General features: G+C 48.7%; 2 protein-coding genes across 2 annotated transcripts; one reads left to right on the top strand and one right to left on the bottom strand.

The window, feature by feature from the left end:
* Positions 1-201: 201 nt before the first annotated feature.
* On the bottom strand, positions 202-1,251 carry LOC123184480 (proline-rich protein 4). The gene is made up of 2 exons (XM_044596582.1): positions 1,055-1,251; positions 202-962 (listed from the first exon to the last, which is right to left on the bottom strand). Exons 1-2 carry the CDS (start codon positions 1,194-1,196, stop codon positions 472-474), a joined length of 633 nt encoding a protein of 210 aa, XP_044452517.1. The 5' UTR covers positions 1,197-1,251; the 3' UTR covers positions 202-471.
* A 7,979-nt stretch (positions 1,252-9,230) lies between these two features.
* LOC123184481 (proline-rich protein 4) lies at positions 9,231-10,370 on the top strand. Its single transcript, XM_044596583.1, has 2 exons — positions 9,231-9,429; positions 9,577-10,370. The coding sequence occupies exons 1-2, from the start codon at positions 9,288-9,290 to the stop codon at positions 10,068-10,070; spliced, it is 636 nt and encodes a 211-aa protein (XP_044452518.1). The 5' UTR covers positions 9,231-9,287; the 3' UTR covers positions 10,071-10,370.
* The last annotated feature ends 280 nt before the right edge of the window (positions 10,371-10,650 follow it).

A 10,650-nucleotide genomic window follows, 5' to 3' on the forward strand; every position in this document is an offset into this window, starting at 1 on the left:
CATGCTTTCGTAGCTGCCATTTGTCAATGACGTGAATGTCATCAGTTTTCTATGACAAATCCAATTGCAGACTTGATTCAATTTCTCTTGAGTTTCAGTTCACGGATCTGAAAATTGAGTGGAAGTAATGACAAAATCACATTGTCCCTATTATGTCAATCATCTCGAACTGCTGCAGTGTACTTGGGTTGACAAATCGACTTGTTTAAATACATTACTTGATTCATAATAACTTCGGTAAACGCACCGAAATTACAAAATCTTGATAAAGCAACACACCTTCACACTCGGTTGACACAGTGACACACATACATCTGTTATTCTGAACTCTCAACTCTGCAGCGAATGGCAGAAGACCTAACGATACCCACACATGCAAACCGATCATAAATAGCAACGCCGATCATGAGTTCATGCCCATGAACCCGGTGATGAGATTTCAGCGCTGGGCAGGACGGTGGTAGATCGGACTCAGTGGTGTCCGTGGTATCCACCGCCGCCGCCGTAGGTGGGCGTGGGAGGGACGGGGTGGTAGTCCGGGTGGGGCTGCGGCTTGGGCTCGGGCTTGGGCACGGGGCCGTAGTCAGGGTGGGGCTGGGGCTTGGGCTCCGGCTTGGGCGGCACGGGCTTCTTGTGGTGGAAGTGCTCGATGATGTGCTTCTTGATCGGCCCGCACAGGGTCATGGACGCGCACTCCGGCGACGCTGCTGCAGAAGGCGTGGTAATGTTGTCGCCGGCGACGACGCCGAAGGTGGTGCCCTCGGACACCGGCACGATCTTAGACGGCTCCTGGCCAGGGCACGGGGCGCTGGAGGCGGCGCTGTGGAGCTGCGCGACGCAGTCGGCGCCGTGGAGGTCGGCGGCCAGGGGCACGCTGAAAGCGCCGGTGCGGTCGAGGGTACCCACTGCCTTGCTCTCGTAGTCGCCGTGGACGTTCTTGCACTTGATCGCCACCTGAAGACCTGAGGTACGTTCATGGCAGAACAATGGTGATCAGCGTCAACCCATCATGCATTGCCACACAGACACAGTGGAGTAGCACATCAGCGCTTACCCTTGAAAGCTTCCTCGGCCTTGATGTTCCTCCTGGTGCAGTCGGCGCACTTGGCCAGGCCGACGACCACGGAAGCGGCCTCGGCGTTGGTGACAGCGATCGCCAGCAGGACGGCGAGGGCGAGTGCTCTTGGAGCTGCCATGCCTGAACCTCTGAGTCTCACTACCCTTGCTTGCCTGTGTGAAGTGGCTGCTCGATGGATGTATGGATGGATGTAACAGGCGACGCATGGCTTATATAGGCCGCCGCGTTGATGGGCACAGCTCGAATGCTCAACCGGCCGATCTGTCTGCAAGCGCAGAAGAAGAAACGCAGTGAAGCGAGACAAGGAGAGATGAGCTAACTCGCTTTCGGCGCGCCGATGTTTCCGATGGCGAATTAATCCACGCCATTGTTCGGTTGGTGGCTTGGTGATCGAATTTTTATTTAAAATAAACAAACAGGCCACGAATGGCATCCTAGCTGGCAAACATCTTTGGCGCGGAAGCTTGAATCATTCAGAAACTCACTGCACTGCGTAGCGACTTCCAGTTCAAACATCAATTTTGCTTCATTTCTTTTTTATTTTACATATTGGTTCTGTCTTGAAGTCAAACTTTGTAAAATTTCATCAAACTCATGTTGAAACTATCAATATCTATAATACCAAATAATATGGAAAGTATATTTTATGATGGATGTCACATTGATTTCGTATTTGTAAACGTTGATAAATTTCTTTCATTCTAAGAACTTGGTCAAATTTAGAAAGTTTGACTTAGCACCGAACTGACATGGGAAATAAAAAGAAACAGACAGAGTAGTATTTACTATAGATTGCAGGTTGACGCATCAAATATATTATACTGCTGACTTCCATGTTTATTTGATCAAATAGATACTCCATCCGTTTCAAAATAAAAAAGGTGTATTTTTTTAAGTCAAACTTCTCAAACTTTGACCAAGTTTATAGAAAGAATATATCAATGTCTACAATGCAAAATCATTATCATTAGAATCATCATTAAAAATATTTTCTTATTTTATTTTTAGTATTGTATATGTTGATATATTTTGCTCTAAACTTGATCAAATAACAAAATGTTTGAATTTTTGAAAAATTAATGCACCTTATATTTTGAAACTGATGGAGTATGACAAAAACATGCGACATTGTACAAACTAACACGGCCTTTTAGTTTAAGAGTATGGAATACACACCAGGAACAGACGTGGTAAAAACCTGATGTTTCTCAAATTGGTGGAAGCAATAAGAGAATTCATATAAGTGGACATAATAAAGTTTCATCTCATTTTCATTGAAAGGTCCACCAGAGTAGGCAAGTCAAGGACAATGGTGTATCCCGGATGATACCGTAAATTTTTCTGTTGGGTTGTATCCTTTTCTCCATGCATCCAACTGTTATGCGATGGTCATATACACCACGTGAAACATTACTGCCTGAGCTTGTTGTGTCCTAGCGGAAAAGATCTACACATATACAACATCCCTTTTCCAAGTATCATGGTGCCATGGATCTTATTTTTTTACACTTAAGGTCTCCTTTTTGTTCAACAACAAGTGTAGCATTACATTGTTGACAAGAATTTGAAATATCTCCCAAGGGGTGTCATCCATCCAAGTACCATGTGTAGAAGATCTAGCTAATCTAGCTAATTCATGTGCATTTGCATTAGCCTATCTAGGACAATGAGCATGGATTACATGAGTAAAATCAAGAGACATATAGTAACGATCGTCAAATAAGACACTCGTGAGGCCTAATGATGAAGCCCCTTCATGCATTGTTGTAATCACCTCGAGATTATCCGAATTCACTTCAATCTTGTCGCACCCAACTGTTCGTGCATGATTCACCCCATATTTAAGTGTTGTGTCTTCGGCAATGAAAGTGTCAAAACAAACATCAACTCTTTCATTCGCAACAACAATGATGTTTCCCATACACGAAGGACAACTCCTACATATGCCTAGAGAGTATCAAGGTCAAATGAGGCGTCCACATTGAGCTTTAAATAACCATGGATCGGCTTGGTCCATCCCCCATGCTTCATAATGTGTTTGCGGTAGCTTGCTAATGTGAAGTTTTCTTCCAATGCTCTCACTACAAGATGAATTTGACCTGGTGTTTGTATCGACTGGCCATGCAAGAGTTTCCTCTGCTCCCACCAGACATACCAAGATGCAATAGCAATAATTTATTTGAATGCTTATCCTAAAACCACCGCTTCTTGATAATGGAAGTTCGATAAATATTCTAGCGTCTCCTCCCACGACAGGCCAGCGACACATGATTTATGGATGGTATCACAAAGTCCCAGGGGATTCCACACTTCACTAGCCAAAGATTATTAAAATAGAAGATCTTTAACGTTGTCAGCCCATAATTTGCAAACAATACAATGAGGATATATATCCAGTGTAGCATCCATCTTTACCAACTCTCTTATCTTTCATTGGATGCAACTTTCATATAGGCAACCAAAACATTGTCAGTAATTAACAGTCCTGGAACAAGGCCACTCTTGCCAGCCCATGTGTTGTTGGTTGCTGTAAAAAAAGGTATAGCAAAGCTTTCTTCTATGGTGGCACGGTCAATCATAAACGTAAGTTTTCTATATCTTGTATGGGCAAGTTCTTTTGAGAATATTGAAATCAATGCGACAACAGAACTCGATTTGGCATGAAAAATCTTGAGATGATCATGGAGAATCTAAATAGCTAGCCCCACTAATCTATTTCTCTCAACATGTAAGTAAGCTATCTGAGCATGGAAAAGACTCACCTTTAATATGCAACCATACGTCTACCAAAATCTTCTTCCTAATTGACGCGGGTCTCCTCCCTCCCTTCCTTCCTCCCTTCCTTCCTGCGCCCCGGCTACTCGCCGGCGGCGTGGCCGTGCCTCTGCCACTCGGTAGTGGCGACCTCCAGCCAGCCCAAGCCCGCGGCCATGGCGACCCCCGCCCCTCCTCCCGATCTCGCGATCCGTTGTCGGACCTGCTCGTTTTCCACTCCGATCTGGAGGCCCCCCTGCCCCCAGCGTCTTCTCTGTGGCTGGCCCTTGTCCCTCCTTCCGCAACGTCCTCCTCTTACCGCCCCCTACTTAGCCTTCAAGCTCCTGTCATGTTGCTGTTGCTGCGACCGAGGTGACCACTCGTCCACGCCTCCGATCTGTGGTGTTTGTGCGCCCCCATCCCCCTGTGCCGGCTGGTGGCATTGATGCCAACCCAGCTCGCCCGGGACGCATTGATGGCGGTGGGTGGCGGCTGGTGGGAAAGGGTGGCCGCCCTGTCCCTTATCCTCAACCCACCTAGCCCTCTCGTCCTCGCCAACGCTCTCCGCCATCACAGCTCAAATCCCTCCTCCTTCGCAAGGCTTGGGGCCGGTGCTTTCGCTGCTTGAGGAAGGGACACCGCATTGTAGATTGCCACAGTAAGGCTAGGTGCTTGCTGTGTGGCTCCTCAGGTCACAAGGCGCACTTGTGTCATCCGCCAGCTGCGCCCCCCTGTCGCGCAGCCGCTCTGTTGACGCTCCGCTCCCTCCGCCACCTCCAGGCCCCCCTCCGCCGTCTGCCGTGCGTCTCCAAGACCCTGCGTGCCGCGCCATGGAAGCCCCTCCCGCCGATGTCCAATCCCACCATGGCTTGGTGGTGGCCACAGCTCCTCGCTCCGCCATGCTGGCTGACGCGGAGCGCTCCCTTTGCCGGAGGGCGGTCGTGGCCACTTTGGTGGGTCACCGGCCGTTCAAGCTGCCGCTCGCGGATTTCAAGAGGTCCATCGCGCTTCGGTTCAGGGTGGATCCTGAGGCGGTGAAGGTTTCCCTGCGCGCCACATGCGAGTTCCTAGCCGTGTTCGACGACGCCCTTGCCCGCGACGCCGCCCTCGCCATCCAAGGACCGCTCCACCTGGGTGGGCTCTCCTTCCTGCTCACGCCTTGGTCACGGTTCCGCCGGGCTACCCATGCGGAGATGCTCTACAAGGTCCGTGTGTGCCTCGAGGGCGTCCCTGAGCACGCCTGGGACGTGGAGAGCGTCTGGCCGCTGTTTGATCCTGCCGATCTCATCGAAGGGTTAGACCCTGAGTTTTGCTTTGAGGAAGAATCTGGCTGCGTCAGGCTTTGGGTTTGGACTGCAGGGACTGGATGAGATAGTTGCTGAAGCTTGGAATAAACCCCTGAGATCTCCAGACCCAATTAGAAACTTCCATGCTAAGCTTTCTAGAACAGCAACAGCCCTCAAGAAATGGAACAATAGTATGAGAAAGAAGGCTAGTTTGGCTTCTGATATTGCAAATGAGGTGATTTTTCAACTGGACCTAGCAATGGAACATAGAGAGCTCACCTCTGCTGAGTGGGCCCTTCGGCGAAACCTTAAGTCCAAGCTTTTAGGAATTGCTGCTGTAGAGAGGATTAGATGGAAGCAGAGATCTAAGCTAACCACTATCAGATCGGGTGATACTAGCACCAAATTCTTCCACCTAAGGGCAAATGGCGGACGTCGGAAAAACCACATTGCCAGTCTTATTGGGCAGCACGGAGAAACCTCTGATCACAAGGAGAAAGAAGAAATTCTGATTGATTACTTCAAGAATCTCATAGGAAAAGCTGCACCTGGTGCCTCTCATTTGAATTGGAACTCTCTGGGGATCCAGCGGACAGAGCTGCAGCACTTGGACCAGGAATTCTCTGAAGATGAGATCAAGGCTGCAGTTTTTGATGGGCATGCTGAGAAGGCACCGGGACCTGACGGATTAATTGGGGCATTCTACAAGAGGTTTTGGTCTCTAATTAAAGATGATCCGAGGGAGGTTTTCAAGAGCCTTTTTCTGCTAAAGGGAAACCAATGGAAGATACTCAACTCTGCTAACCTGGTGCTAATCCCCAAGAAAGAGGGAGCAACAACACCTTCTGATTTCAGGCCAATCAGCCTGATGCATAGTGTTGCTAAAATCATCTGCAAGGTGCTTGCTAATCGATTGGGCCTGGAGCTACACAAGATCATATCGGGCACCCAGAGCGCTTTCATTCGAGGAAGATCCATCCAAGATAACTTCCTGTATGTCAAGAATGTAATCAAAGATGCTCACCAAAAGAAGAAGAAACTGCTTTTCCTCAAGCTGGACTTCGAAAAGGCTTTTGACTCGGTTGGCTGGGGATACCTGCTGCAAGTATTGGAAAACTACGGGTTCGGACAAAGATGGAGAGATATGATATGCATTCTATTAGCCTTGGCCACCTCCAGGGTGCTGCTTAACGGAGCTGCAGGCCTGCCTTTTCAGCACCGGCAAGGTTTCCGGCAGGGTGACCCCCTATCGCCGATGCTATTCATTCTTTCTCTGGACCCACTTCAAAGAATTTTGAACCAAGCCACTCAGATGGAGATCCTATCCCCCCTACCGACGCACTCTGCCAGGCTAAGAGCAAGTTTCTTTGCTGACGACGCTGCTCTTTTCCTCAAACCGACAAGTAGGGACATTCAAGGCGTGCTGCGCATTCTCAAATTCTTTGGTGATGTGTCTGGACTCAAGATCAATCATGGAAAGTGTATGGCTTACCCTGTCCGATGTGAAGGGATTGATATTGCCTCCCTCCTGGAGGGTTTTGGAGGAGCTCTTGGAGCCCTGCCCTGTCGATACCTGGGGCTGCCACTTTCTCTTAGAAAGCCGAGAAGAGTTGAAGTACAACCACTATTGGATAAGGTCGTTGGCTGCTTACGACCTTGGAAGGGCAGGTTCTTTACCAGACCTGGCCGGCTTCTCCTTGTTAATTCAGTCCTCACAGCTACGCTTACCTTTTACCTCACTGCGTTTCTCCTGGATAAATGGGCTGAGAGGCAAATTGATAAGCTACGAAGGAAATTTCTTTGGAATGTCGAGGACGAGGCATATGGTGGAAATTGTTTGGTTAACTGGAAGCGCATCTGTGCCCCAAAATCGGTGGGGGCCTTGGTATCAAGGACATCGCTGCATACAGCAGAGCCCTTCGATTGCGTTGGCCTTGGTATGAGTGGGACAGTGTTGATCGCCCCTGGAAATGAACGCCAACCCCGTGCGACCACACTGATCGCCAGTTGTTTGCTGCCTGCACTAGCATCCAATTGGGAGATGGCAGAAAGGCGCAATTCTGGACTGATAGATGGCTGCATGGAATGGCTCTCAAGGACATTGCCCCTGCTCTATTCAAGCTGTCCCGCAAGAAGCTTTTGAATGTACATGACGGTCTGCAGGACAACCAATGGATGGTTGGGCTGAATAAGATTAATGACGCTCCGACACTCGACTGCCTGCTGAACCTTTGGACGGCCCTCCAGCAAGTTCTCCTCAACGATAGTGAGGATGAAATCTCTTGGATTCACTCCTCGAACGGAAGATACATCGCCAAGTCTACCTACAACATCCAGTTCATCACTAGAATTGCAATGCCGCAACTCGAATAGGTGTGGAAAATCAAGGCTGAACCTAAGATCAGATTCTTCATCTGGACCTTGCTCCAAAACAGGTTGTGTACTGCTGATTGCCTTGCGGCCCAAGGATGGCCTCACAAGGATCGCTGCAGCACCTGTGACCAACTCCCGGAGTCTGCACAACACATCTTAATTGACTGCCCTTTTGCAAAGGAGATTTGGCACTCCCTCCGGTCCACGCACCATGAAGCTGCTGTTGCTGCCCTTGCTGCCACTTCTATTCAATCTTGGTGGACAGATGCAACCAGATGCAAGACCCTACATGACAACCTCCATGCGTCTACCGTGGCGGCCTACACTGCTTGGAACATCTGGAACGAGCGAAACAGAAGGGTTTTCCAACAGAAGACGACAACTGCACCTGGAGCTTATACAATGACCAGAGATGAGATCAACCTCTTTGCTGGGGCTTGGGAGATTTAGTCCCTGTTGTCTCCGGGGTCCGGCTCCATTTTGGTAGCCAGGACCTCTCTTTTTGACACTGCCATTGGCTTTCTTGTTGTACTTTGTACAGTTCTTTCCCCCTTCTTAATGAAAAGGCAGAGCACCTGCCATTGCCCGTCAAAAAAATGCAACCATGCATAGGAAAAGTCTCACCTCGACATGCAAACATGGGTGATAATTTCCACTGTATTATGCTATTTATATTTAATAAATATTTTACAACCATACAATAATCAAACAAAATAAACCATGCATATTTTAAGTTTTATTTATTATAATATTACTCTAAATATTCATGTTCCACACAACCAAATACATTGAAATATAATGCAGACCATTTGTCCAACAACATGCATATATCATCTACTGGTTATAACAAACATCTAATCACTTGGGTCTAATGTTATAATAAACATTCCTCCAATAACATGCAAACAACGTTTCAGATGTTTGTCATTCATTATTTATCAAGAGCACTTAACAATTCATATATTAGCTCCGACCTCGATTTAGTTATAGAAAGTACTTATCAACATATTGTGGCAGCAATTAATAGAAATCCCACGTTTGATGAGATGGTAGTCGTAGTGCAACTTTAAAGTAAAATGGAATACAACTTTCTTCTGAACTGCAGAACAAAATATTTACGGTTGCACCCGGCGTTATTATGTTCAAAGTTTGAGAAGTGTTTATGTTATTGTGCCACTTGTGTTGCTCGGGTGCTCAAATCCTACCTCTGATTGGTTGTAAGATTGCTTTCAAATTAAGCTTGTAAGCAGCCAATCCACGCTGCTAGCTCAAGTCTTGTTGATTTGGTACATATAAATGCTCCGGAGGCGCGCCGCACGTAGAAAGGGATCAACAGAGAATTAGGTATGTAGGCTCTAACTTGTTTAGGCTCTAGTAGATGATAAAGTGTACTCTGGACTACATGCATATTTACGCTGCATGAATGCATGCATGCTTATCCATGCACGAACGAGAAGGACACGATCGGCCACCAGCCAATGCAAAGTCGATCACCAACCGAGTAATGACAAACGACGTTCGTGGATCAAATCGATCGTTGATCGATGCGTGCAGTCGTCCAGAATCGATCAACCGAGTTTTAATTCGCCATCTGAAATTTCGGCGAGTTAGCCGGTGTCTCGTTGTCAGGCATCACTTCGCCGGCCACCAGGCGAACATGCAGCCAGATCATCAACCGAGCTGGATGGATCAATGCGGATGTCTATATAAGCCATGCGTCGCCTGTTCCATCCATCCATCCATCCATCCATCGACCAGCCACTTCACACAGGCAAGCGAGTGGTAAGGGTTCAGGCATGGCAGCTCCGAGAGCGCTCGTCCTCGCCGTCCTGCTGGCGATCGCCGTCGCCAACGCCGAGGCAGCGTCCGTGGTCGTCGGCCTGGTCAAGTGCGCCGACTGCACAAGGAAGAACATGAAGGCCGAGGAAGCCTTCAAAGGTGAGCTAGCTACAAACCGAATATAGGTAGATAAGAAATGAAGAGTACTGTCACTCTGCATGTGCACACTTCACACGCATATAAATGTATGGAGATCAGCTCACAGTCACTGATGTACTCATGTCCCTGCCACGAAAATTTTGTCAGGTCTCCAGGTAGCAGTCAAGTGCAAGAACGTCCATGGCGACTACGAGAGCAAGGCACTGGGTGCCCTCGACGGCACCGGGGCCTTCCGCATGCCCCTCGCCGCTGACCTCCACGGCGCCGACTGCGTCGCACAGCTCCACAGTGCAGCCTCCAACGCGCCGTGTCCTGGCCAGGAGCCATCCAAGATCGTGCCGGTTTCCGAGGGCACCACCTTCGGTATCGTCGCCGGCGACAGCATTGCCACGCCGTCTGCAGCGTCGCCGGAGTGCGCATCCATGACCCTGTGCGGGCCAATCAAGAAGCACATCATCGAGCACTTCCACCACAAGAAGCCCGTGCCACCGAAGCCGGAGCCCAAGCCCCAGCCCCACCCGGACTACGGCCCCGTGCCCAAGCCCGAGCCAAAGCCGCAGCCCCACCCGGACTACCACCCCATCCCTCCCACGCCCACCTACGGCGGCGGAGGTGGCGGCGGATACCACGGACACCACTGAGTCTGGTCTACCACCGTCGTCCTGCCCAGCGATGAAATCTCATCAACGGGTTCAAAGTCAGTGAGTGATTGACGTTGCTATTTATGATCGGTTTGCATGCGTGGGTGGATTGTTTGGTGTTGTGCCATTCGCTGCCCCGTTTTAGTATCTGCACCGCAGAGTTGAGAGTTCAGAATAACAGTTGTGAGGAACACATGGATCACTGTGTATTTTGCTTTTTAAAGATTTGCAATTTCGGTGTGTGTTTTGTATACGAAGTTGTGGATCAAGTAATTTAATCAAGTCCATTATTTGAGCCAATGGAATTACTGCAGATGTTGGCTTTTTTGGCTTGATCTTGTTCTACTGTGTGCTGCGTGCGTTTAGTTCATGTTTTGCCTAATGTTATAGGCTTGCTTTTACCTTCATTTTCTTTTAAGTTTTTGGTTCATGTAATAACTGTGTGGTGGTTTTTTAATGGAAAAATGCTACATCGACGGGCTCTTTACGGGGTTTTCAACGGACTCTCCCAAACTAAACTTGCCCCCCCCCCCCTCCCCTCCCTCTCATTTTCAGGAAGGCAGGGCCCCTCTCCCCCTTA

Source organism: Triticum aestivum, chromosome 2A (assembly GCF_018294505.1).
Source record: "Triticum aestivum cultivar Chinese Spring chromosome 2A, IWGSC CS RefSeq v2.1, whole genome shotgun sequence".
Classification (NCBI taxonomy): Eukaryota; Viridiplantae; Streptophyta; class Magnoliopsida; order Poales; family Poaceae; genus Triticum; species Triticum aestivum.

What these genes read in the sequence shown, in the direction of transcription:
- LOC123184480 (XM_044596582.1), bottom strand. Translation starts at nt 1,196, where the DNA reads ATGGCAGCTCCAAGAGCACTCGCCCTCGCCGTCCTGCTGGCGATCGCT. An exon ending in GGCCGAGGAAGCTTTCAAGG is followed by an intron (nt 963 to 1,054) that starts GTAAGCGCTGAT and finishes AACGTACCTCAG; the next exon opens with GTCTTCAGGTGGCGATCAAG.
- LOC123184481 (XM_044596583.1), top strand. Translation starts at nt 9,288, where the DNA reads ATGGCAGCTCCGAGAGCGCTCGTCCTCGCCGTCCTGCTGGCGATCGCC. An exon ending in GGCCGAGGAAGCCTTCAAAG is followed by an intron (nt 9,430 to 9,576) that starts GTGAGCTAGCTA and finishes AAATTTTGTCAG; the next exon opens with GTCTCCAGGTAGCAGTCAAG.